Source organism: Prunus dulcis, chromosome 2 (genome assembly GCF_902201215.1).
Source record: "Prunus dulcis chromosome 2, ALMONDv2, whole genome shotgun sequence".
In the NCBI taxonomy this organism is placed as follows: domain Eukaryota; kingdom Viridiplantae; phylum Streptophyta; class Magnoliopsida; order Rosales; family Rosaceae; genus Prunus; species Prunus dulcis.
In genome coordinates, this window is record NC_047651.1 from 22791744 (window position 1) to 22817320 (window position 25577).

At 37.1% G+C, this 25577-nt stretch overlaps 6 protein-coding genes across 8 annotated transcripts; 5 read left to right on the top strand and 1 right to left on the bottom strand.

Moving 5' to 3' along the window:
• Window positions 1-1509: 1509 nt before the first annotated feature.
• On the bottom strand, window positions 1510-24167 carry LOC117617527 (putative protein TPRXL). Its single transcript, XM_034346934.1, has 2 exons — window positions 24119-24167; window positions 1510-2416 (listed from the first exon to the last, which is right to left on the bottom strand). Exon 2 carries the CDS (start codon window positions 2342-2344, stop codon window positions 1694-1696), a length of 651 nt encoding a protein of 216 aa, XP_034202825.1. The 5' UTR covers window positions 2345-2416; window positions 24119-24167; the 3' UTR covers window positions 1510-1693.
• On the top strand, window positions 5378-8184 carry LOC117617520 (WEB family protein At2g40480). The gene is made up of 2 exons (XM_034346926.1): window positions 5378-6047; window positions 6434-8184. The coding sequence occupies exons 1-2, from the start codon at window positions 5793-5795 to the stop codon at window positions 7949-7951; spliced, it is 1773 nt and encodes a 590-aa protein (XP_034202817.1). The 5' UTR covers window positions 5378-5792; the 3' UTR covers window positions 7952-8184.
• Window positions 8739-10878, top strand: LOC117617528 (high mobility group B protein 12). The gene is made up of 7 exons (XM_034346935.1): window positions 8739-8936; window positions 9049-9204; window positions 9293-9380; window positions 9482-9568; window positions 10083-10136; window positions 10276-10361; window positions 10450-10878. Exons 1-7 carry the CDS (start codon window positions 8860-8862, stop codon window positions 10511-10513), a joined length of 612 nt encoding a protein of 203 aa, XP_034202826.1. The 5' UTR covers window positions 8739-8859; the 3' UTR covers window positions 10514-10878.
• On the top strand, window positions 11707-15252 carry LOC117617524 (5-amino-6-(5-phospho-D-ribitylamino)uracil phosphatase, chloroplastic). The gene is made up of 11 exons (XM_034346932.1): window positions 11707-11936; window positions 12005-12124; window positions 12368-12436; window positions 12574-12678; window positions 12824-12878; window positions 13113-13186; window positions 13880-13963; window positions 14047-14187; window positions 14387-14452; window positions 14640-14749; window positions 14919-15252. The coding sequence occupies exons 1-11, from the start codon at window positions 11832-11834 to the stop codon at window positions 15085-15087; spliced, it is 1098 nt and encodes a 365-aa protein (XP_034202823.1). The 5' UTR covers window positions 11707-11831; the 3' UTR covers window positions 15088-15252.
• Window positions 15385-18880, top strand: LOC117617523 (uroporphyrinogen decarboxylase). 2 transcript variants are annotated; one of them, XM_034346930.1, is made up of 6 exons: window positions 15385-15895; window positions 16117-16238; window positions 16396-16506; window positions 16618-16806; window positions 17341-17466; window positions 18084-18880. In XM_034346930.1, exons 1-6 carry the CDS (start codon window positions 15781-15783, stop codon window positions 18597-18599), a joined length of 1179 nt encoding a protein of 392 aa, XP_034202821.1. In that variant the 5' UTR covers window positions 15385-15780; the 3' UTR covers window positions 18600-18880. The 2 variants fall into 2 exon arrangements, with proteins under 2 accessions (XP_034202821.1, XP_034202822.1); XM_034346931.1 differs by lacking the exon at window positions 17341-17466.
• Window positions 19809-22375, top strand: LOC117617522 (CBL-interacting protein kinase 18-like). 2 transcript variants are annotated; one of them, XM_034346928.1, is made up of 2 exons: window positions 19809-19884; window positions 20623-22375. In XM_034346928.1, exon 2 carries the CDS (start codon window positions 20914-20916, stop codon window positions 22237-22239), a length of 1326 nt encoding a protein of 441 aa, XP_034202819.1. In that variant the 5' UTR covers window positions 19809-19884; window positions 20623-20913; the 3' UTR covers window positions 22240-22375. The 2 variants fall into 2 exon arrangements, with proteins under 2 accessions (XP_034202819.1, XP_034202820.1); XM_034346929.1 differs by lacking the exon at window positions 19809-19884 and adding an exon at window positions 19933-20163.
• Window positions 24168-25577: the final 1410 nt, after the last annotated feature.

A 25577-nucleotide genomic window follows, 5' to 3' on the forward strand; every position in this document is an offset into this window, starting at 1 on the left:
TTATGAACATTAGATAGACGAATATGATATTTGTGATGAAAAACTCTTACACGTACGATATTATGATAATAACAGTTTAAGTAGTACAAAAATTAGAAGAATAAGGCCTTGACTTGCAGGTCAATGATCTCAGATTTGAATCTCCATGACACCTTGATAATGTATGTGTGTGAGAAATTCTCTTGCTTTTTGTAGTTTAAACAACCGCTAAAATTAGAATAATATGTACATACCAGTTGATTAAGATATTCGAATACCCTTCCCTCTAAATTATAGTCGCACATTATCAAAAGAAAAACATTATACATCGTGCATTCTTAATTACTAGCCTCTCTGCACGCGCTTCCGCGCCTGCAAGAGGCTTTTTAAAAAAAAATTAAATTTATTTTAGAATTAAAAAAGATAATGGATAGTTGTGTTCCATAAAAATAGGATCCATTATCTGAATTTTCTTTTATTTTTAATTTTTTTAATACGAAAAATTTTGAATTTACCATATTATCCTCATTTATTTAATAATTTCAATTTGTAATGTTTGCATTAACCAAGGGTATTTTCTGGTATTTTGAATGTTTCACCATTCTCTGCCTTTTGCTTTATATATATAGATATATCCTACCAAAAGAAATTGACCAAAAAGGACAGTGGTCAAATCTTTCAATTTAAGCCCAGTAGACAAAGCCCAAAACTGGTGAACGTCTCCCTCAAATAGAATAATGGCCCGCGGGAGTTGGGCTGTAGTGTAATTTCTGTGTTGAACTAGGGCCGAAACCGAATGTGTGTGTAACGTGGAGAGATGTTTTCTTTCCAAATATAAAATATATATACAAAAAACATATTACTCATAACACTCTCAAGGTTTGAAAAATACAAATAAACCTTAACCTTAGCTCTCTTTCTTTAATTATATAGAAAGTTAAATTTGGTATTACTAAAAGAGGATGGGGTGAAAACTATAAAACGGAATACATACACAGTTGTGGATCATCAATCGAGACTGAAGAATCTCTTCCAACATTAAAATATCTTTTATTAAACAGAATAAGGAATTCAAACTTAAAACCTCTTCCATCAAAATGCCACAATTTATTTATTTAGACAAGATGCCATTGTTAGGTATAGCTCCTTTTTTGAACATGAATTGAGTTGTTAGGGTAATTGAGTTGTTGTAGGTCTCCTTTATTCTCACGTGTATGCATCCGATTCCTGTTGCATTGAAGGCACCAACGACTGCACCTGCATGTATCTTCTATCTACTTAAACGGGCGCTGCTAAAAGTGGAAATAAATGGGATATATCTCATCTTCATATCAAACTAACAAAAGATACTCTCTTTACTTTTCTTTATGTTACCAGTTTATACATTAATTACACTCAATAATTTAAGTGCCGGCCCAAATCAACATGACATTGACTGAAAAGTTACGTCGTCTACAGCTCTTCGTAGACAACTGAGATTTATAACTCCAACAAATTGAGATTAATATGACGGTAAAACGTAAAATAATGTACAAAAATATAAAAAATTAAATTCCATGCATTATACACTTCATCATAAGATACGACGACATCAATGGATAAACATCACTCGACACGCCCACTTACACTACTAGAATTAAGATTAATTCTAAAACCCAAAAGAAAAAAGAAAATTAAAGATTTAATTAGCACGACCACACACAGAAAATTAATTCTAAGCATTATTATTAGTAACTCGGCCAGATTCATGATTAACAATGGACAAGAACCCAAATCTTATGTTCTTCATTGAATAGCAGCCTCGGATCCCATTCATATTTGCATCTCTGCATTTCCCACCAAAACATAAAGTTGAAGTAGGTGATCCAGATTTTGATTCATGATGATCATGCTCATCATAATCTTCCTCATACTTGTGATAAAATTTGCGGGCCCCTTTGTTTCTCAAACTTGATGCTGAGGAAGATGAGTAGTTTGATGATGATGATGATGATGATGATGACGACCATGATGAGGATGATGAGGATGCGGAGGACAGTGATGGTGGTGACATGGAATTGGGTGGCTTGAGCATTTTCCTCGAAGACCTCAGCCTGGGAAAAATGGTGTCCAGAAACTTTGATTTGGAGGTGATTTTGTGGGTGCGTTTAGAGTTTGGTTGGGTGGTGGAATAGGAAGGTGGGGGTGTGAGAGGAGGAAGAGAAGACTGTGAAGAAGGGTGCTTGGGTGTACCTGGCTGAGACTCCCACATGAATGGAATTGCACCTGCTGCTTCTCCGTAGTAGACTCTGCAAGAAGCGTTGGCCATGGAGGCTTCTTCCTTGGAGACAAGCTTCGAGGACAAGTACTTGTTGTCAACCACCATTTTGGATTAATATATGATCAACTGCTTCCGCTTCTGCCTTTTGGGTCTCTGCCAGAATCTGCCCTTGGTTATCTGAGCTCTCTCTCTCTCTCTCTCACATGGCTAGCAGAAAGCAGATCTGATGAAAATTCAAGATCCGAAGATGAAGCAGGGTAGCAAGGCTAGGTAGCTGAAATTTGCTTACTTGAATTAAATAGAATATCTGCTAGACTCGTTAGCAGTTGTATGTGGGTTTTAAGGCTCCACACATTTGTAGGCTCATAAAATATATATATACAAATTGTTCAGAAACAATAAATGCTGGTTTCCGGAATTTTGTTTCAATACGACATCAACTTATTGGAGTTTAAAAGTTTGTGAGATAGGGTTTCCTCAGTTATAAATATATTATTATTTAGCTGCTAGGTTTGAAAAGGGAGTGGGGTTTAAATTTTTATTTTTTTATTTTTTATTTTTTAAAGGAAATAAATTATTTAGGTGATTCGTACCTTTGGTAATAAATAAATTTTGGAAGAATATATAATATATATGAGGCTGTTTGATAGACTTGACATGGATTGAGCAGGACCATGAATAAATCACCATAACAAAAACAGTTGAGAAAGTGTGGGATTTGGTTAGAGATGATCGCTGTGTCATAAATGAGTTTTGGTCGGGATCCATATGTCCTTGATTAGTTATTCTAATGGCTGAGGAAGCCAGATGGTGCTATGGCTCCAAAAACATGCTCATTTGCATTTGTTTCTTATTTAATTATGGAGTGTAGGGATTTTGAGAGGTGTTACAGTTATATACAATAATGTGTCTATTTCGATACGATTAGAATAAATATTTAAGCGACATCGATGGTATATAATTATGTAATTGCGATTCTAACTCATAAATGTGAAAAATTAACCTTTAGTAAAATATGACTACTGCTTTTGACAAATGTGGTAGAAAATGTAATTTGATGGATTAAATTGATGTTTTCTTTCTACATGTGAACATGGTCCCCCAACATTCATCAAAATTTGTACGAACAATTGTTACAAAATTTAGCTAGCTCACCTTTGTAATGAGTATATAATCAGTAATTATAATGCTGCACTAATTGAAATTGAAATTTAAAATGTTCAACAACCACCACCAGTTTGTGTGCCCTAATTTAAGAGGATATGACCCACGGCTTTAAACCCAGTCTCAATCCTTTGCCACTAAAAAACAATAAATGAAGATGTGCTTTGCGCTCTCTCTCATTCCCTAGTGGAGGGGTTGGGAGACCTGGTCTGGTCGCATGCATGAAATCATCGGCAGTTTGTTCTTGGGCAGTTAAACAATAGTCATTAATAGGTTTATTATGTGTACGTAATAGGATTTAACGTTTTGTTTGTGATCAGTTGTGAACTCAACTCAGACCAAGCAATATATATATTCAAATCAAGGCAAGCAACCCATGTTTTCGAGAGGTGTTACAGTTATCCACCATTTTGTATTAATATACGATAAACCACCACTTATTAGAAAACGTTTGTTCGTTTGAGATTGTTTTTTTAAGAAGCGCTTATGCTCATATGCTCTTTTATCAGTAGAACGTCAAAAATTTTGTTTAAATTCCAAATGCTTTTTGAAAAAGCACTTAAAAAGAAGCACCTAATATGCAGTTTTTTAGAAAGCATTTTTGTTTTTCACCCATAAGCACTTTTAAATTGTTACGCTAAATACAATCCGAACTACTTTTGGTTGCTAAAAAATGCTTCTACTCCTTCCAAACACACTCTCAAATAAACGCTAGTTCATAAATAGTCCAAAACAAGCCATGCATGTGAAAAGAAAATATATATGTAATAGAAATGTGACTCATAGAATATATATATATATATGTATATTCCTTCTTGTCAAGGATTTCTGTTGACACTATTGACGCCCTTTTATGGACACCAATACCCAACGCCTATTGGCCTTTTTTTAGTAGTGCAAATAAATAGAAAAGGAGGCGTAGACAGGCAGGACGCAAAATAGGTGGCCAAGAGATAGAATCATAATTAATAGAGTAATGTTAGACCAACCGCATTTAAAAAAAAAGACAGAAAGAAAAAGATATTTGTTGATGTGTCATCTAGAGCGGTGTTATGATGATATTAGACGTTTGCATGTGTTTCATGATATTGTGTTGTTGTTGACGTACGTAAATGTTTATCACTTCTTTTGGTCTTCTAAGGGAATTCCTCATTTTTTCAGCTAAATGCTCACTAAATTTATTACAAAGCTACTTACTTAGCCAGTCGCTTTTGAGCTGTGGCTTTTTTTAGTTTAACTTTTTAATTCACCCATAATTTAACGTTTAAAGCGTGTAACTATAATGTTACAATATTTGATACAGTTAGTCATTACGAGTCGTTTTCTCAATTCTTACATAGAATCTCCAACATCAAGCATCTTGGTTATTTTTGCTACCAAATATTGCTTAGCCCCTTGGAAGTTGGATCATTATTTCAATACACCTCTTTACAATTTCAGTAAAGAAACTCCTCTTTGTTGAGAGAGCTTTGGAGATGCTCTATTGATTTAATTTGCAGCTGTCCAACCTAATAATATGGGCTTATGATTTGAATAAGCCCTTATTTCTATGGGCTTTTAATGTAGCAAACCAATCTAATGTGGGCTTTAAGTCCAAACAACTTGTTTTGAGGGTTTACCATGCATAAAATAATTTACTTTATATTTTTACAAAATATTACAAGACATGATTGTTATGATAATGTGCCATGTGCTGTATCCTTCTTTAAATTTGGAAGAAAAAAAAAAAAGTGAAGGCGTGGATAAGTGATTTTTGTTCACTTTAATCACTTTTACTTTACAACAAAAAGCAAAAAAAAATAAAATCACTTTGATCTAATTTACAAAAATCATAATAAAAAAAAGTGAAACAAAATCGCATAAAGTTTACCAACCAAACATGGCCTTTAAAAAGTCAATCATAACCGCAACTGGGACTCAATGACTTTCCCAAAGACCGCAATTCACGCTCAGAATCAAAGCACAGAAGAGACTCGTCAATCAATTCCCTACCTCGCACCCGCAGATCAACTGTAGTACCGAGCCCTCATTGGCTGAAACACATAAAAAGTCAAAAGACAATCACCTGACTTTCCCTCCGGCCATTCCCGCTCCGCCACGTCATGTACGAGAACCCCCATCTCTTCAGTTCCTCCACCCGCACTGAAAACCAAAACCAAAAAGCGCTTTTCTTTCCACTGCACCCTTTGCTCGACGAGTGGACCTGGCTGTACCGACCGAGTCACGACTCGGTCCCCCACCAGCAGCATCATCATCACACTCCCATCATCCTCGGTACCACATAAAACCTGACGAAGGATGTTTGGTTTTTCCATGATGGGTTTGTCCCAATCCTCCATTTCAGAGGCTTCTTCTTCTTCTTCTTCTGGTCGTGAAGGATTTTTGCTTAATGGCCGCCGAACCGTTTCCGGGGACACCTGGCATCAAGGAAATGAGGTCCGAGACCGGGTCGGACTTCCGTTTTAGCACGGGTTCAGGTCATGGGCACGGAGCTTCTATGTCCCCGAGTCCGCCGGGGATAAGGAGGGTGGGCTTGAGGGCGGAGATTGATACTTCCCCGCCTTTCGGGTCGGTCGAAGAGGCTGTGACCCGTTTTGGTGGCCGCGGGTCTTGGATACCATTCTACAAACTCGGAGAAAACTATGTAAGTATAGTGGAATTCAAATACTAGTACTATCTTGTTATGTGGGGTTCAAAATCTGACTCTTTGACCAATTTTGTTTCGTTGTGAGTAAAAATTCAAAAGCTAATTTAATATTTGGCCACATAGGAATTTGGCTTGGGAATTATGCATAGTAGTTACCAGTAAATTTTATGCAACAAATTTGATATTCTAAGCTATTGTAATGTCACGTAAATGTACGGAGAGGGGCTTCAAACTCGATATATATGCATTTTTGCAACTTGTGGAACAGGTTTGTAAATAGACCATGAGATGTTTATATTGTGAAAACATTTCTTCCTGTCGAATTTAATTGTGATATTTCTGCTACTAGATAGTTTATGTTTAGTTCTTGAATTATTAAGCAGAATGGGGTTGAAGAGTTTGACTTGAAGAAGGTGGAGGAGCAGGCAGCAGAGTTGGAGAAGGATCTGATTGTGAAAGAGCTAGAGACACTTGATGTGCTAGAAGAACTGGCAACAACTAAAAGGATTGTCGAAGAGCTAAAGCGGCAGCTGCAGAAAGAAGCCTTGAAATGCTTGACGGTAGTCTCACCACCAGATTTTCATTCAGAAGAACACTTTTCATCATCCCCTGCTGTCAAGGAAATGAACAAGGAGAATCATAGAAATGTTGCCAGCAACCATGAGCACATGATGGGGAATTCAAGTCCCTACCACAATTCTCCTGATCTGATCTTGACGGAGTTGAAACAAGCAAAACTGAACCTTGGTAAAACCATCAATGATCTTGGGGTGATTCAATCTTCTGTTGAAACTTTGAATAAGAAAATGCAGAACGAGAAGAACTTGCTTGAAAAGACCCGCGAGAAGCTGACTTCGCAGTTTGCAGGGGTGTCGTCGCTGGAGGAGGAGATGAAGAACATAAAAGTGATGACACAAATGGCTGATGATGCAGAAACCAATGCTAAAATTTGCTTTGAGAATTCAGCATGTGTTTCAAGGGAGCATATGCAATTTAAGAGAATGGTAGAAGCTGCGAACTTCGAAGCATCAGGGGCAATGTCAAGGAATGAACAAGCCAAGAGCATTATGAAGACTGCTGAAATGAGGTGGGTTGCAGCTAAAAAGATGGAAGAAGCAGCAAGGGCAGCAGAAGCTGTTGCTCTTGCTGAAATCAAGTCTCTAACAAGCTCTGGGGGCTCATCAGGGTATGTCCTTCCAGAGCCTGAGAAAATGAGTATTAGTTCTCAAATGAAATCTCCTCTAAACTTGAAAGCTCAAGAAGCTGAGGGCTGGTTCAAGAAGAAGCTAGTAGATGCCATGCGCCAAATTGATGAAGCTCATACTTCTAAACTGGCCATACTAAGGAAGCTGAAAGAAGCAACAGAAGAAGTTAAACACAGTAAACAATTCTTGGAGGAGGCTCTAAACAAAGTGGAAATTGCGAATAGAAAGCAACTAGCTGCTCAAGAGGCTCTCCAGAGCTGGGGACCTGAGCGTGACCACAAGGAACAGGCTGCTGCTTATAACACCACGAACCTAAACAATTTTCAATCACCAGATTATAATCGGAACTCTCCGATGAATGAGATGAACAAGGCAGTCATAGTAAATGAGGGTCCAAAGCCTCATCTAAGGTCAACAGTTTCAATGCGAGATGTTCTTAGCAGGAAGCAAGTTCTGCCTGAAGATTTTGTGGAGAAAAAGGAAATGGAACGTGGCCACCCCGAAATGCACCGAGTGGCTTTGAGCGAAATGCTTCATGCTCTGAGGGAGGATTTAACATTTCCTGCAAAAGTTGAGAAAGATGGAAATGATCAAAAGCCATTTTTGACACAGAGGAAGAAGTTCGGTTTCATCCACATATCACTTCCCCTGTCGAAGCCAAGTAAGAAAAAGACACAAACTTTGAACGCAATGTGACACATTAGATTGAATAACAGCAACTCCTTGAGCACCAACAGTTTCAAATTCAGTTTCCTTGTTTATTTAGTTGTGCTTCTGCTTATGTTAGCGTATTGAAGGTGTGGTTTTAATGTGTGTCTGTCTGTATAGGTGATTTATTAATCTGTACTATGCAGTGAGGGTTGGGATTTGTTACTTTAATTATGAGATGGATTTGGAATGAAATTTTTACTAAGATCATTTCTTTCTTATACTTGAGGCTCACATGGACAATTGCTATTATCACATTCGTAACTTATCTCCTAAAACATATTTGACTCCTTATGTATAAAGAGCATTTTAAACATAAATTATAATTTGACACGTATGTATTATTTTTGTTATATTTTAATAAATCACTCTAGTGTATATGTAACCAAATAATGTTCGTTCTTAAATTTTAAAAAGCTTTCTGCTTTCACTAGTCACTTAACTATTCTCATTAAAAATCCGCCATTTCCACTTTTGCGCGAATTCGGGGTTACCGCGGGAAATTGCGCTTTTTGGTTTTTCACTTTTTACTCCTCTTTTCGCGCACCCTTCTCAATTTTACAGCAACGTCCCGTCCCGCCCAAAATGTGTGCGTGCAAGTTAGCAACCCAAATTGTACTAAGCTACCGTGCACGGCTTGTGCCGTACGGACCAGACCACGTCGGCATAGTGGCGAAAAATTACAAGTGGGTTGGCCCACAAAATACATTGTGTATGCGCACTTAACCAGCAGCGTATCTTAGATGAGCTGTAAATCGAAAACTGGAAGTGCGCCAGTCTGCTCGTCTTCCACTAATTTACGGAAGTCCTATAAAATAAATGCAAATTTAATCTTCCCTGAAAAAAATAGTTGAAAAAATAGAAGTTGCAGAGTTGCAGAGCATAGTGGTGCTTCAATGGCGAATCTGAGAAGGACCAGGAAGAGGGTTCATGGAATCCCTCGTGCTGCAGATGGAAGTGCTTTTCAAAAGTGGTATGGCATATAATTCGTTATGTTTTTTTTCCCCCCCCTTTCTTTTTTGGGTTTAATTTAATTCTCTTCTAAATTTGGATGACATTTTGGGCTTCTTCTGATATGCTTGTAGCAACACCTGTGGGGCTTCGGTGCCCATTGCTTTGGCTGGCATGCACGAGTGTGATCTCAATCCGAAGGTGAAGAGGTTCAAGGGCGTATGCCTAGATGTTCAGAAACAGAGCTTTTATGACCAACTCATAGTCATGTCACCTTTTCATTTCTTCATGTAAGTTTTTAGATATAAAGTTACTTACTTTATTGCGTCTATTACTTGTTCTTAGTCTCAGCTGAATTTAATTTTGTGGGTTTATCAGGAAAGAGTTTACCAAGACTAGCAAAGCTGGAAATTGGGTTGCCATTAACCGAGAAGGGTTTGAGGCATGGAAGAACATGTCCGAGAAGGTAAAGAGTGAATCTTTTATCTTTATAAACCCTACCCAGTTGTTAAATTTTCGAATCCATGAGTTTTTATCACATTTCTTTTGGACTTTTTGCTTTGGTAGGAGAGGCAACCATATGTTGCTGAAGCTGAAAAGGTTGACAAGGCTTATGAGAAAGCTTTGCTTGAAGAAGCAGATGATAAGCTAAAGGTAACGCTAAAGTTGGAAAAAAAATTTCCAACTGTTTCGCCATCAATCACAAGGCGATAAAATTCCCTTCTTCTTTCTTCAATTCCATTGTTTTTATGATCTGTAATTGCTCATTTGTGATGCCCTTTGGTGCTCATAACGTTTCCAATTTCAATTGTGGGTCATGATGACCATTATGTTTTATACCTGTTAATCTGCTGTTATGTATTTTGTTGATAGCATGCATAAATGCATATGCTCAAGTTTTGTTCTGAACTAATGATATCAGGGTAGCAATAAGAAAGAAAAGCTTTCTTCTCTTTTCTAGTTGTGTATTATGTGAATGTGACTTTCCTCCTCTTATATTTGCATTTCCATGTAGTCAATTTGATATTAATCCATCTAGATCCTCTGCTCTCTATAGTGTATAAATCCTAGTCTGCTTTTTCCCATATACTCCAGAATGATTAATGACCTTATAATTAATCCTAGTCTCCTCCAGTAATTCAATTAATGAGAAGGTCATTGGTTGCAGGTAGATGATGAGGCAGATTCAGCAATGGCCGGGAACAATGAGAAGGCTGGTGAGGTATGTTTGCTTTAAGGCTTAGAATACGTTGCGGTTTAATGGTTGGTTTTGTAACTATCTATCTGGTTCTGGATCCGATTGTTTCCTACCCGTCTGCTCATGAACTTGTGTTTGTTTATATAATGTGGTTCAATCACAGTTTTATGGAGACTATGAGAATTCTGATGGCACTGATGAGCTTTGGGACAACTATGGTAGAGCTGGATCCTGGCAGACCTACGCTCGGTACGCTTGTGTCTAAAATTGCATTCCTCTCTTTCCTTAGCCTGCATTGTCCTGCTAATTCCCTAAACTTCATCCCCTCATGATACAGGCCAATAGGGTATGAGTTTCCCTCAGGCAAATGGAGTATGATTTTTGAAGACTCTCAAGTTTGAGAAATCGCCCTAAGGTTTCTTTTTCTTTTGCTGATCATTTTGGGCTGATGCCAGCATCCAATTGGCAATGGTGGAAAATCTACGTCCTGAGATTATTTTCCCATTACCTGTTTTCTCAAAGGCAAGTCATTTTGGCTATTGTATAGTAGTAGTAGGAGTGGATTCTAACATTGAAAAAGTTTCACTTTTTGATGTGAGATTGAGATACTTGAGAAGTAGATATTTTGTTTATATTATCCTTTGGAAAATGTCTCACCAAGCACTTCCAGAAAAAAGAGCTTCAAGTCTTTCTGTAAAACCCATCGGCTATGATTGTATTAAGTACATGTTAATTTGCTAATTACCATTATTTGCTACTGGTTTCATATGTGTATGCTAATTACCATTATTTGCTAATTACAAATCATGTGTAACATGATTGTATAAGGGAAAAGAAGAAGAAGGAGGAGGAGGGGGGGGGGGCGGGCGGGTTGCGGGGCGGTGGTGTTAAATTAGAGGTATGATTGACCTAATATCCAACTAACTCCATTCCCAAGCCTTCTTGATCATAGGCCTCCTACTCTTCTTCTACTTGGAAATATGGTAAATGTTTAACCTCACTCACCCAAAAGGGCATCATGCATTAAATCCAACTCTCTTTTATGCTTTGGACAATGCTTTAAAATTCATTTATTTTTTCCAAAACTCTTTCATCTGTAGGATTGTGAGGTTCATATAACTCATGAAAAGTGTTGGAATTCTATAAACATCCTAATATTTTCAATAAGTTACTACAATTTCATTCCAAGTACTTCCATTTTCTTTTTTCTTTTTTTTCCTTTTTTTTTGGTTGTTGTCAAAGTTAGAAAGAGAAAGAGGAGGTTTTTCTCACACACATTGGTGCCACGAAGTTTCAAACTTAAGACTATGATCTAAAAGTCAAGACAAAAGCATAGTTTGGTCACATTTTAGCAATTTTGCAAAGACAGAGGCACAGTTAAATAATTCATGCCAGAGAAAAACTTTGAAAAATCAAGGATAAAAGAGAAGGAAAAAAAAATGTTGAAGGAGATATTCATTAGAAAGAAAAAACAGATTTGATCTCTCTCTCTCTCTGAGATACCGATAGCACGTGATTTGCACTGAGAAAGGTAAAACGTACGGTCACGTGGACTTCATAGCAATCTCAAACGAGCACCCCATCAAGAAAAGATTTTCACAAAATTTTACTCCAAAAAAGAAAAAGAAGAGAAAATAATTATATATTTAAAATAAAATAAAAAAATTCGAAGTAAAGCAACTTCTCTAGCAGGGCTTGGAGGCTCTGTATTCATCTCTGATGGACTGTGCTTGCAGCAATTTCAGAAGCTCATCTTTGCTTCTTCTCGGGCGATCCCCATCTCTTCATCCACACTCTTCGTTCCCTTCCAAGCTCAGATTCTTGGTATGCCTTTCTCTATCTTCTGTAATTTTCGTGTTTTAATTTGGCTGTTGATTGCTTCTAATTCACAGACACTGAAGCGTTTGAACCTGGCTAAGCATGCCCGGTGGGTAAGGAGTGCTTGTGGGTTCAACGAAAACGGCTCTGTTAATGGGTTTTCCGTCACACCCAACAAGCTTTTCATGCAAGAGGTACTGATTGTTCCCCTTCTAATGTTTTCTTTATTTATTGGGTATTTGTGTACGTTGTGAAAGCTGAGCTTGAAAAGTTTCGGTTTTTAATTGTAAGTTTGCTTCTTTTTGTTTGTGTGTGTGTGGAAAATATTGGTGAACCAGAGTTTCTGGGTTTTGTTTTTGTTCTTCAGAAAAAGAAAAGAAAAGGATAGGTGATTTTGATGAGCTTAATGTTTTTCCTTCTCTTTTTTGGCGTTTCAGGCAATTGGAGCTGAATATGGAGAAGGTTTTGAGACTTTTAGACCAGATGGGCCTCTCAAGGTTGATGTGGTAAGGATATGGGGGTATATGTATATCAGCCAAATTGTTTTTTATGATGTTCTGTCAAATTTTTTTACTGGTTATACTTTCTGGCTCTCTTAGAGCATAGGCAAGAACTTACTAGTGTTAATTCTTATTTTGAGTAGGATTTTTTGAACGACAGACTCCAAGAAGGTTTTCTTCAACGTATACGATATGCCATGAAACCTGATGAAGCGTATGGTCTTATTTTCTCTTTTGACAATGTTGTGGTAAGTTTTTGTAACACTCATTAGCTATACTTTGAAAGAAAAAAAAAAACACTCATTAGCTATATGTTTTGAAGTTTTGGTGGTTAGAAATGATATGCCAAAATCATCAAGAAAAAGATTTAAATGTGTAAATTATGTGTTTCAGGCTGATACTCGAACATTGAAATTAAATTCTTGGAAGCAACTTGCCTCAGAAGAGGGTATGCAACCATTTCTTCCCTTTTATAGCCCATGGCAGGCCTTTCAGTGCATTCTCAATGTTGGATAAAATGCTGAACTGGTTTTCCATCTGTTTTGTGTGCTTCTAAAACTCTTTTTTTTTCAAAGCCCGGAGGCTAAGATATTCGAGATTATCCTGACTGTCTTTAGTTTCATTAGCAGTTGTTTCTGATTATATACTTTCTTTTGTTCCTAAATCTTTTATTCTTTGTCAGGAAAGGAAATTCCTGAAGATGCGGATGTGCAAGGACGAATGCTTTATGCAGGTGCTGATCATGTGTTGCATAAGGTTTGGGATTAGTGTTCATTTAAGGATTTGTGGTTATCTAAATAGTCAGATAAGATGCAGTGTTTTGACTAGTAAATGCATCTCTTATTAGACAGTAATATTTCTACAAACTCTGATTGTCTAGATAAAAAATTATTGAGTATAGAGAATTTAAGAGACAATGGGGTTTTAGAGCTGCTTTTAATAAAGCAATTCTGTACAAACAAAATGGAGCATTAGACTGCAAGTTTTGGTTCCCAGTAAATTATGTTAAATTTGGCAAGATTTTAAAAAGTGTAGCTCCATCTTTGAGAAGGTTATGATCCTTGGCAAAAGCAATATTGATCAGGAACCATATGATTAAGACATTCCAAGTGAATGTCTTGCTCCTGAGGTATCTCTGTTGAGTAGTCTAGCTATTATGTCAATAATTTATCTCTTTGAATTCTTTTTCTCTGATGCATTGTTGCATTTTCTATGATATTTTTCTTCATAACTCATGAAGAAAATAAAAAATTATTTTTAATAATGACCAATTAAAGCATTTTGGGATTAAATACCGTTCCTGCAATTCAACTTTCTTTATCTATAACTTGTGGTGGTTGCTTGCATTTTTCTATTTCTAGTCTAGTAAAATTTATGGTTAATTTCCTATAAACCATCACACTGGATACTCATATCGGATGCACCTCATAAGTCTCCAAAAACTTTCAGCTTTTACTCTGGGATGAAGCAGAAGGAGAACTAGATAGATTGGCGTTAAGGTTTTCACAGCTATATTATGATAATCTTCTCAGGGTGAGCGTTAAGCTGTTTATAATTTATTTAAGGTTTGTCTCTTACATGCAACTACTGATGTTATGTACTTTTTCCTTTTCCAGCTTAGTAAACCTGTAGAGGGGCTCAAGGAATGGCTAGATGCTGTATCCACAGCTCGTATCCCTTGTGCTGTAGTTTCAAGTCTTGATCGGATAAACATGACAGAAGCCCTAGAACGAATGGAACTCAAGAAGTATTTCCAGGTTGGTGTACTTTTGAATTACACAAAACTTTCCAACGGAAATTACAACAGAGTTGAGTGCTTTATAACCAAACCCCAGCGGAACTTGTGATTTGTAATTTCCCATTGAGAGATGTGAATGATAACCCCATGGTGATGGATTTCTGTTAATTCCACTTACATCACACACCGTACCTGATTGTTGTCATTGTGGGTTACAGGCAATTGTGACAGAGGAAGATGGAATGGATTCAATAGCTCATAGGTTTCTTTCTGCAGCTATGAAGGTATTTCCTGCAACTTACTATTACTAGTGAATAAATATGTACTTCTAGTGTCACCATAAAGGTCAGCTCTCCACTCAAGTCAGACTCTGTCTGGAATCAGTCTGTATCTTCACATGTTATTGTATACGACAATACAATTAATTTTCTTGGGATCATTCTCTAACCCAATCTATTATTCCACTTGCAGCTGGACCGAAAACCATCGAAGTGTGTAGTGTTTGAGGATGAGCCTAGAGGTATAGCTGCTGCCCACAACTGTACAATGATGGCGGTGGCATTGATCGGCGCCCACCCTGCGTATGTATTCTCATCCTCTTCACCCTTGATAGCACTGTTTAGATGTCCCATGAATATAGAATACACCTACGGATACACATTCAAATACGCATACATTGAAGTACTCCTTAACTATGTACGAACACATTGTACTGTATATCCTGATCGAGATTGATTGTGGCACACGCAGGTATGACCTGGTTCAGGCGGATCTTGCAGTTGCTAGTTTTAATGAACTTTCAGTGATCAATCTCCGAAGACTATTTGCAAACAAGGGTTCTACATTCATGGACTTACAAAAGCAGGTTATAGAAAAATCTCCACCAAAGAGGAAGCTTACAATAGATACTATTTTCTGAATTCTTTTTTCTCTTCTTCTAATTCTCTCCCCATCTTGTAATCTAGCAGCTGATCATCTGCTTTCCTTTCTTTTTTCTTCGTTTGTACCTGATCTCGTAATTTTTTTTTCTTTTTTTCGTCTTTGATATACAGTTATTATAGTGAAAAGCTCATTTCTGATGTTATACACACAAAAATTAAATATAAAAAAAAAACGCTTCCATTGACGTCTCAGTATTTAAATCTTAGAACTCCAATAAATAATCAATGGCCGATTGTTATAATTTATAATTGGGAAGTGAATTTGATTATTGGAAACACATGTTTCAATCTGCTTTCGCTTTCAAAATACAAGAGCAAAGTTTCTATGAGGTAAGGTTGGCCTCAAAATTTCGTTCCTTGATATTGGATAAGGCTGGGGACCTCAATTTTCAATGGATTAAATTTGTTTGTATTATAATTTGTAAGCAACGACACGTCGTCATAGGATGAATAAACGACAGTTGTTGAAGCGCTTCATTGTCGTTACCGTTGACTGTTGGAGTGGTGGTGACATGGCAAAAATCAGCACCGGTGTGGAAATCCCCTTATCGTTATTGTCATCCTCCTCTGACAGACTTATTCTCCCTTTTCCATCTTCGCTGAGAAGAGAGAGAGAGATGCAAAGAGCTTGGAGTTAGAGAGGGACCAATTAATTATCTTCGCATCCAAACATGTCCTGCATTCACAGCTACGGCTCCATAGCTTCCTTCTCTGTTCCCTCCTCGCCTTCCTTTACACGAAGATCCAGATGCGCCTCCAAGCCTAAGCTCCTCTGTGCACTCGGAGGTAATTCAATAACACGGCGTCGTTTCCATGCTTAATTTGAAAGCTACGACCTGGGTTTTGTAGGAAATGGTCTAATTGATGTTGGGTCTGTTCCAATTTGGTTCTTTTATTTAGCACACAATCGTATGCTTGCCAAGTTTGAATTTTGCCCTCTTGTCTCAATGTCTCTCCCAGATACTCATTTTGTCCTTCACATTGTAATTCATGTGTATTTGATTCAGGGAGTGTGGCAGAACCCAAAGTTACCTCTGTTGCTGAGCCGCTTTTGCTCAATGCGGTTCGTGGGGACGATGTTGAAAGGCCCCCAGTTTGGCTCATGAGGCAAGCAGGGAGGTACATGAAGGCAGGTTCATTATTTATATATATATATATATATATTGCTATCTCATTCTCTGTTAATTATTTCTTAGCTCTTGTAAGGCCTAAGACTGGAGTGGCTACTTCTCTTCTGCTTAGATACGTTCACTAACTTATTTCAGCATTTGTATATGATATGACAGAGTTATCAAACTCTCTGCGAGAGGTATCCGTCATTTCGGGAAAGGTCTGAAAATGTTGACCTTATTGTCGAAATTTCTCTACAGCCCTGGAAGGTTTTCAAGCCTGACGGAGTAAGATGCCACTCTGGGATTCATCGTTGGTTGTTTTCCAGTTTAGCCACTTACATTTTGTAGTTTTGTTACGTGTTTCTTTTTCTCACAAGTCTCTCATGTTTGTGACAGGTCATTTTATTCTCTGACATTCTTACTCCTCTCTCCGGGATGAATATACCATTTGACATTGTAAAAGGCAGGGGTCCTGTAATATTTGATCCTCTGCATACAGCTGAGGATGTTGATCAAGTAAGAGAATTTGTTCCTCAAGAGTCAGTTCCATATGTTGGGGAAGCATTGACAATCTTGCGAAAAGAGGTCTAACTCTATGCCCCCCTATTGATTTCAAACATTTTATATCTTTATGATTTCACTGTGAACTAGAGCCAATATGTATAAATCACTAAATTTAGCATCTTTGCTGATATGGTGTCAATAATTTTTCTGATGAGAAGGATCAAAGGAAAAAAAAAAATCTCACATGGTATTTGGAAGAGAGACCAGAGTCTTTTCCAAAATTGTCCAGAGATCCATTAGAGCTTTACAATATTATGTTAGAAAGGATCCTGGAAGATTTAACGCTACAGACCATGGCAATCTGTCCTAAATGCTACCTTGGAGACTTTGAAGTAAAGAACATGAAATTTTTTTACATAGACAGTTACTAACAACCTTCTCTTGTTTCACTTGTCTAACTGGATGTTTTAAATCTCATTATTAGTTTATTATGTAGTTTACATTTTGAAGCTTTATAAAGGTACTCATTTTATTTCATGAAATTTGAAAAGGTGTACTCTGCTACAGCCAGCATTATAACCTTTGGAATCCTCACCCATATCTTTACGTTTCCAGGTAGATAATCAGGCAGCAGTGCTAGGTTTTGTTGGGGCTCCTTTTACCCTTGCATCGTATGTGGTGGAAGGTGGTTCATCAAAACACTTCACAAAGATTAAGAGATTAGCCTTCTCTCAACCGAAGGTAATTCTAGTGCTGCTCATATCTAGTTTTACGTAACTTGAGGTCTGTAAGCTTGGATACAAATGTGCTTTAGTGCTCTTCCATGGTGATACACCGTTGACTACCTACTGGGGCGTATTGAGCCCGGTTACAGCATTTCCTATTTGGGTTCTTTTTTGGTGTGACTGAAGGCCTGAAACTTAGATGCAAGTCGTTCCCCTTTTTACTTTTTTTTTGGGTCTTTTATCTTCCATTTTTTTTTTTTTATCATCATGGTTACATGCATTGTGAGAGAGCCAATAAGTAAGGTCCTGTAGCATCCATCTTCCCAAATTTGCTCTACGATAGTTGTACTAATGATAATTGACTCTCATCATCCAATGCCTTTATATTATTTCACCTTCAACTTGGTTAGTAGCTCCTAGGGTACTCCCTTTGTGAGAAAATTTTTGGTTTCAAACCCATCTTGCGACATTCACCGGTACTTTTGATGTTTTTTGGGAGTGTTGCATTGTTAATGAAGGAGTGAATATCCATTTTCTAATCCACAAAAAATCTCCTTTGTTTTCTTTTTTAATGTCTTCTCCCCTATTTTCTGCCTGTTGACAAACTTTGTTGAGCTATGGTTCTTTCCTCAGGTCCTCCATGCATTACTTCAGAAATTTACAACTTCGATGACAAAGTATGTTCGATACCAAGCTGATAGTGGAGCTCAAGCTGTTCAGATATTTGACTCATGGGCCACAGAGCTCAGCCCTGCTGATTTTGAGGAATTCAGTCTCCCATACTTGAAGCAAATTGTGGATGGTGTGAAAGAGACCCATCCAGATCTCCCTTTAATCCTTTATGCAAGTGGATCTGGGGGTCTGCTTGAGAGGCTGGCTTTGACGGGTGTTGATGTAGTTAGCTTGGACTGGACTGTTGATATGGCTGAAGGTAGACGACGACTGGGACCAAATATAGCAGTTCAAGGTAATGTGGATCCTGGTGTTCTTTTTGGTTCAAAGGAGTTCATCACCAGCCGAATAAATGATACGGTGACGAAAGCTGGTAGAGGGAGACATATTTTGAATCTTGGCCATGGCATTGTAGTAGGTACACCTGAGGAGAATGTTGCTCATTTCTTTGAGGTTGCTAAAGGAATCAGATACTAAAAATTTTATTTAGATCGAATGAATTTCTGCTTAGTTCATTGAGCTCCTTTCTTTGTAACTTTTTGTTCCAATTTTATCCCCTGTTAAATTAATTATACTGGTCTTTGTAATTTGTTGAGGCCTTCCTTTTCTATTGAGGCTATTTAGACATGCAAAGCCTTTCTGTGCAACTCCTTAAAGAGGGACACAAGTGGCGTTTGTTTATGGATTTAACAGCTAATTAGTGTATGAAATCTTACACTGCATTTTCAACGAATATATGCAAGCACTCATTTCCTTGATTCTGGGTGAAGAAGATTTAATTATATAGTCTCTGACATGTACTTCAAGATCACGTATATATAAGCTTGGTTGTTCACCTACCAAGCTTGCCCCAGCTAATGATGAACTTGTTGGTGCATCTCTATTATATAATAAGTTTTCAATAATCAGCACCGGCTAATTTTTTTGGGGCTTTCTTTTCTTGGTGAATAAGTTAATGCAATCCTTTTTTTTTTTTTTTTTGAGGTACATTTTTAGCAGCTTTCTTTTCTGCTTAATAAAACCTTGTCCAAATCTGATAGGTTTGTCCAAATCTTCCTTTTCTTCTTTTTGGTAGGTTGGTGTTTGGTCATTTTCAAAGCCATCTAAGAACTAAAAAGCCACTGAAACGTGGAACATCTGAAATTTGTCGAAGATTTTATACCATGGGGCATGGAGAGCATGAAGCATGCATGCCTCTTATTTATTTATTTTTTTCTTGCTAGCTAGGTTGGTCCACGAGAATATGATCAATCATTAAACCTAATTAAGCATGAACTTTACAAACACCGAATCCCACCGTCACTAATCATCAAGATTAAGACAACGCAACGTCACGAATCCCACCGAATCCCAGCAATGAAGCCCATGACTCTTTATAAGGAACAAACATACAAGAGTAAAATACGTTCTAGAATGATGATTAAGGCCATTTAATTGTTAATTAGTTTAATTATCAGCCTTGTAAAATAAAATACAATTTTATTTAAAATGAGTAGACAAACTATAAACCAACCGGCGGGGGCCTCGAGCGAGCTGTCACAATTTGGTTGGTTTCCGAGTTCTAACTAAGGTAGTACAACAAGAAGGCATGGTGACAGACGTAGATAGACCGACCTTCCTTAACAACTTCAATACGAATTTAGAGGAATATACAAACGGCCCATAACGTTTGTAACACATTGCTTTTTGTATCCTCTCATTTCTATCTCTCTTTCCTTCCAACGTTCAGATCCTGTGGAGGCTTTGTGTCTTCTCCTCAAAGGTAACCTCTTCACTTTCTTTTTCTTCCCTTTGATTTTTTGCCATTGTTGTTTGTTCTTTTGTCTTTCAGTATATTTGACTGCTTTAACTTTATCAAAAATATGTGTCACGATATGCAAACATTAACGTTGTCCCATGTTCTTGGAATTATAGAGATGACTTGTGTATAGATTTGCGTTTCTTAGTTTTCTTCCTTTCTCTCTTTCTTTGGTTGTGGCTTGGAAACTTTCCTCAGTTTTGTATCAGCATCTTCTCCGTTCTGAAAAAAGCTAATTAAGAGGTTTATTTCTTGACTTGAGCTCTTCACTCTGTTTTCATATACATTGATTTGTTGTGCCTGGCCGAATACAGATTGCGTATATGGATTTCGATGATCCGTAGGAGAATTTGTTTGATGATCAGCAATTTAATTTTAAGATTTGCTTTGTTTGATTGCTTAATTTTGATGATCTTGAGGAACTTGCATTGAGTTCTATATAGGCAAAGTAACTTTTACCTTAGTTTTGATATATCCCTCTGGTTAGTGTGGTGTATCTGAATTTTTGGTTGATGAATTAGATGACAAGGTTTTCAGTAAAAAAAAAATGATAGAATGTGGAACTTCCTTCTTATTGATTGTTAGTCTCAGAATGATAAGCATTAGCATATCTATGTGTTTATTGTTATAAGGATTGTTCTGGTACTTTCTTTTGGGAAACCTTAATCATTTTCCTGCTGGGCTCTTCGTTTTCTCATGCAGTGCAAAATACAGCCATCGAGGAATGCAAAAAGATGTGCTTTTCTTTCATCAAACCCTTTGAAATAGATTTCACTCTGGCCTGCCCTTGTACATTCTCGATGAGGTTGGATCCTAAACACACAGTGAAACTGAGATCAGGGTCCAAATATTGCAAATTGAAGCCGCAAAGAGAGTTTCTGATGCGTTGAATGGCGCTCTTGCCTGTGAGTAAAATTTCTCATAGTAGCAGGATATATAGCACATTATTATTAGTATTGTTGTTGTGTATTAATTAGAGTTAAAAGATTTGGAATGGAAAATAAGGGTAAGGTGTTGATGCAAAAGTATGAGATTGGGAGACTGTTAGGCCAAGGAAACTTTGCTAAGGTTTATCATGCTAGGCACCTCCAAACTGGCCAGAATGTAGCCATTAAGGTAATTAACAAAGAGAAGGTTACGAAAGTTGGCCTAACTGATCAAACTAAAAGAGAGATATCTGTTATGAGATTGGTTAAACACCCAAACATAGTGCAGCTTTATGAGGTCATGGCTACCAAAACCAAGATCTACTTTGTTTTGGAATATGTCAAAGGTGGTGAGCTTTTTCACAAGGTATCAAAAGGAAGGCTCAAGGAGGACATGGCAAGGATGTATTTTCAGCAGCTGATCAGTGCTGTTGATTTTTGCCACAGCAGAGGTGTTTATCACCGCGATTTGAAGCCGGAGAACTTGCTGTTAGATGAAAATGGAACATTAAAGATATCAGATTTTGGGTTGAGTGCCCTTGCTGAATCTAAGAGGCAAGATGGCCTACTGCACACAACTTGTGGAACTCCTGCCTATGTAGCTCCTGAAGTTGTAGGTAGAAAAGCCTATGATGGTGAAAAAGCTGACATTTGGTCTTGTGGGGTGATCTTATATGTACTATTGGCTGGTTGCCTGCCATTCCATGATACAAATCTTATACAAATGTATAAGAAAATAGGCAAAGCCGAGTATAAATGCCCCAGTTGGTTTTCAGTTGAAGTGCGCAAGCTTCTGTCAAGAATCCTCAACCCCAACCCAAATAAAAGGATTCTCATTTCAAACATAATGGAAAGTCCTTGGTTTAGAAAAGGGTTCAGCTCCAAATCCATTACAACTATAACAGAAGTTGAAAAACCGGCTTTGGTGGATGTTGATGCAGCATTTGATAATTGTGACAGTAGTGATCATAATACTGAGGCAAAGCAAGAGTTGGCCAGACCTACCAATTTGAATGCTTTTGATATCATCTCTCTTTCAAGTGGATTTGATTTGTCTGGTTTGTTTATGGGAAAAGATACAAAGAAAGAAGCACAGTTCACATCTGTGCAGTCTGCCTCATCAATTATATCTAAGCTGGAGGACATTGCCCAGCAGCTGAGGCTGAAAGTAAACAAGGATGGAGGGTTATTGAAATTGGAGAAATCCAAGGATGGCAGGAAGGGGGCATTGTCCATAGAGACTGAAATTTTTGAGTTCACGCCATCCTTTCATCTAGTTGAGATGAAGAAATCCAATGGTGATACATTGGAATTTAAGAAGATACTGAAAGAGGATATAAGACCAGCTCTCAAAGATATTGTGTGGGCATGGCAAGGTGAGGAGAAACAGTAACAAAACAACAACAGCAGCATTCTTCCCAAGTGTGATATATCTCACTATTCTTGAGTGATCTAAAGCTTTTCTAATTTTGAAGTTTTGTTTTACTGTGATATATTATTATTATATCTGGCCTCAATTGAAACTGCAAGCTTTAAGTCAAATATTATTATGAGTGAGGCCTAAAATCTTCCCTTTTATCAGTCTAAGCTTTAACAAAATATCAAAGCTTATACCTGAGCTCAATATAAACACAATCTTCATATGTACATTTTCTGCATTTCCCATACAATATTTGGAAACCATGGCAAAGTTTATAAGCTGCTACTGATAAGAACAACACGCTAACCTTCATCACAAATTCAGACCCATCAGGTGGACTCAACTATTTGGGCAATACTTCTTGCCTACTTCCCAATAAAGAGATCTTCCTGTCAATAGCAGAAATGTGGAAGTTCCTACTTACAAGGGAAGGAAGAAAGTATTTTCCCTATTCGGGTCTCAGATTCTTTATCACCATACGCAAAGCCCTGGATAGGTTTGGCTAGGCTCTTAACTTTTTTTGGCTCAAGCCATGAATTGTATTGAAATGGCTAGTGACAAAACATATCCATTTTACACATCTTTATCCACACAACCAAAAAAAAAAAATATTTGAGTCACTTGTCATGATAAAGGTATCCGACTTTTTATCATCATCATCATTTGGAGCAGCTGGCATGAACCCATGTTAGCATATTCCATCTGATTGCTGCACCTGCATGGCACCCAATTAAGCAAGATGCACAAAAAAGAAAGGAAAAAAAAATGCACGACATTGTGAAGCATATTTCTATTTTAGTTTTGCCACCCCTAAATTCCAAGACCTTAAAAACCAACCATTTTTAATTGGTTAATCATCAGAATCTGGTCAACAAGAATCATCGGCTTGGGATGGGCCAACACATGCTTGGCCACGTGACCCCCTCCTTCGAATTTGGTGGAATCAAAGGGCAGGTAATGCTGCTGGCAACCCACAGGGATTTGACTCATAATTCAAATTCCGATTCTGAATTGTTTAATTTAATTTAATTAGTGTTGAAAAATAATGCATAAAAGTTTAGGTTTGGGGTTGGAGATTAGAGGGGAAGATATAATGAAAAACTTTTTATTAGTATTAGAAGCGTTTCAAGGGCAATGATGAGAGAGAGCCCACATGATTTCCACAAATATAAGAAAATGGTAAAAGAAACAAGATTGGTTCTCCACTGTCCCATTGAAGATCGACAAAGAAGACAGAAGAAAGAGATGGTATGTATCATAACCATCCTAAATTGTCCCCACCTCATAAGCCATAAGGGGTTCCATCTCCACTTGATAAAGCTATATAATACATATCACATGCACCATACTCTTTTCTTTTTTTCTTTGCCTTTTAATTTGGCCCGTGGAAAAAATATTGTAATTTAATTATATATTGAATATATTCTATTTTAATCTAATCTAAAGTACGAAAATGAGTATTCGAATTCGGGTGCAAAATGGAAAGCACATCCTCTCTAATCAATTTAGCTAAACCAATATCTACAATTATACACTGCATATTAAAAATGGGACACTTAGAAATATATAATACAGTAGATAAGACGCATGAAACTTGAGTTGCCTAGTGTGATATGCCTTAGAGATGGGCTCTACCACTTTAATATATAATTAATGGGATAGTTTTGAGTGGATAATTCACGTTTGTAAGGGTTTTGTTTCCTTATCCTTATTCTATTGGTTGTCATGTCATCCATGTAACTTTCACGCTTACCATTTTGAAGATATTATAGGCGACCATGAGAAAGCCTACGTCTTTGCCAAGCAAACCAATGCCGCCTTCATTATACATTCAATTCAAAGGAAAAGCAACCTCTCTCTCTCTCTCTCTCTCTCTCTCTCTCTCTCTCTCTCGATCACATACTATGTCAAATCCTTTTCAACTTCAAAGTTGAACAGTGACTAATATATATATTAAGGTTTTCTAATGGTGTTTTTGGATTTCCGTTTGTTGTTAATTACCTTTGTAGACAAATTGTGGGGTTCAATTACAAGAAGGAACCCCAATCCCAAAGGTGGATTTAGCAAAAGAAAAAGTTAGGATTAGAATTACATACAATTTTTGCTCAAGAAAAGTCCAAATTAAGTCCTAACATATACATTATATATTCATGAGATATATGTGGAGAGGAAGAAAAAAAGTTTGGATCTTTTGGATGGCTGGAAGCAACATATGGGATTTGAGAGATTGGGATATTTGAAGCAACTTGTACTTCAACATCAAATCACCTTTCACTAACCAAAGGAAAGCCGAAAGAGCTTTGTCCTGCATGCTTTCAAAGAAATATATATATATATATATATATATATATATATATATATATATATGGAAATGTATGTGGACTGTGGAATGCCAAAAAATAAAAATAAAAAGAAAAAGAAAAAAGCTTCTTACCTTCTTCTTGGCCATTCAAAAGTCTCACACTATGGATGAATCAAAAAATAGTGCCACACTAAGGAAATCGTGGGCCCAATACCAAGTGTTATTAGTGCATTGTTTTTTATTTTTGTCGAAATTGGTTGGGGATTCAGTGAAAAATCCTATCATTAGGGAATAAGAAATGTTTCTTACACTAAGCATATCCCACTTAATTATGGATTTGCTTTAAACAATGCAAAAGTTAGATATTACGCTCGATTTGGTAAATAAATGATTCTCAGTTGTTGATGCATGTAAGATTCATATGGATGAAATAATAATCGTGGAAAAAAAAAAAAATTTGATCATCACGAAATTCAACTTACATCACCCTACTAGATTACATGATTATACAAGTGGGGCAAATTGCGGGTCCAGCAAACCTAATGATAATATGAGATGCCATTTTTCTAAAACTAATTAAAACCCTTCTCAAATATGTCCTCCATCATTGTCGGTTTAACTTATACAAGAAAGAAACTTTGTCTTAAATGATATATAACATATGATTATTACTTTTCTGGACTTTAAAAAGTTCCTCATGGTGGGGGGCGCGGTGGCCAATTCCTGCTTAATCCGAATCCCTCAAGGATTTATCCCTTTGTGCTTGTCATAATCATCTAAAGGAAAATTTTACATTACCATGATTTGATTATAATTCCCTCTCACAGAAAGCAGATAAATAATGGCATCCAGCTGAAGAGGCACGACTGATCACATTGCTTAAAAACCAGCTGATTCATTAATAATATTATAATTACAATGGCAGCAGGTAAATATGATTTGCTGGTGGGAAAAAAAAAAGTCATCACGGAACAGGTAGGTCGGTTTGGCATGGAAAAAGAAGGGCGCA

Coding starts and splice junctions, on each gene's coding strand:
- LOC117617527 (XM_034346934.1), bottom strand. CDS start 2,344: ATGGTGGTTGACAACAAGTACTTGTCCTCGAAGCTTGTCTCCAAGGAA.
- LOC117617520 (XM_034346926.1), top strand. CDS start 5,793: ATGGCCGCCGAACCGTTTCCGGGGACACCTGGCATCAAGGAAATGAGG. Junction 6,048..6,433: donor ACAAACTCGGAGAAAACTAT/GTAAGTATAGTG, acceptor ATTATTAAGCAG/AATGGGGTTGAAGAGTTTGA.
- LOC117617528 (XM_034346935.1), top strand. CDS start 8,860: ATGGCGAATCTGAGAAGGACCAGGAAGAGGGTTCATGGAATCCCTCGT. Junction 9,205..9,292: donor TCACCTTTTCATTTCTTCAT/GTAAGTTTTTAG, acceptor TGGGTTTATCAG/GAAAGAGTTTACCAAGACTA. Junction 10,137..10,275: donor ACAATGAGAAGGCTGGTGAG/GTATGTTTGCTT, acceptor GTTCAATCACAG/TTTTATGGAGACTATGAGAA.
- LOC117617524 (XM_034346932.1), top strand. CDS start 11,832: ATGGACTGTGCTTGCAGCAATTTCAGAAGCTCATCTTTGCTTCTTCTC. Junction 12,125..12,367: donor ACAAGCTTTTCATGCAAGAG/GTACTGATTGTT, acceptor TTGGCGTTTCAG/GCAATTGGAGCTGAATATGG. Junction 12,879..13,112: donor GCAACTTGCCTCAGAAGAGG/GTATGCAACCAT, acceptor ATTCTTTGTCAG/GAAAGGAAATTCCTGAAGAT.
- LOC117617523 (XM_034346930.1), top strand. CDS start 15,781: ATGTCCTGCATTCACAGCTACGGCTCCATAGCTTCCTTCTCTGTTCCC. Junction 15,896..16,116: donor GCTCCTCTGTGCACTCGGAG/GTAATTCAATAA, acceptor TATTTGATTCAG/GGAGTGTGGCAGAACCCAAA. Junction 16,507..16,617: donor AGGTTTTCAAGCCTGACGGA/GTAAGATGCCAC, acceptor TGTTTGTGACAG/GTCATTTTATTCTCTGACAT.
- LOC117617522 (XM_034346928.1), top strand. CDS start 20,914: ATGGAAAATAAGGGTAAGGTGTTGATGCAAAAGTATGAGATTGGGAGA.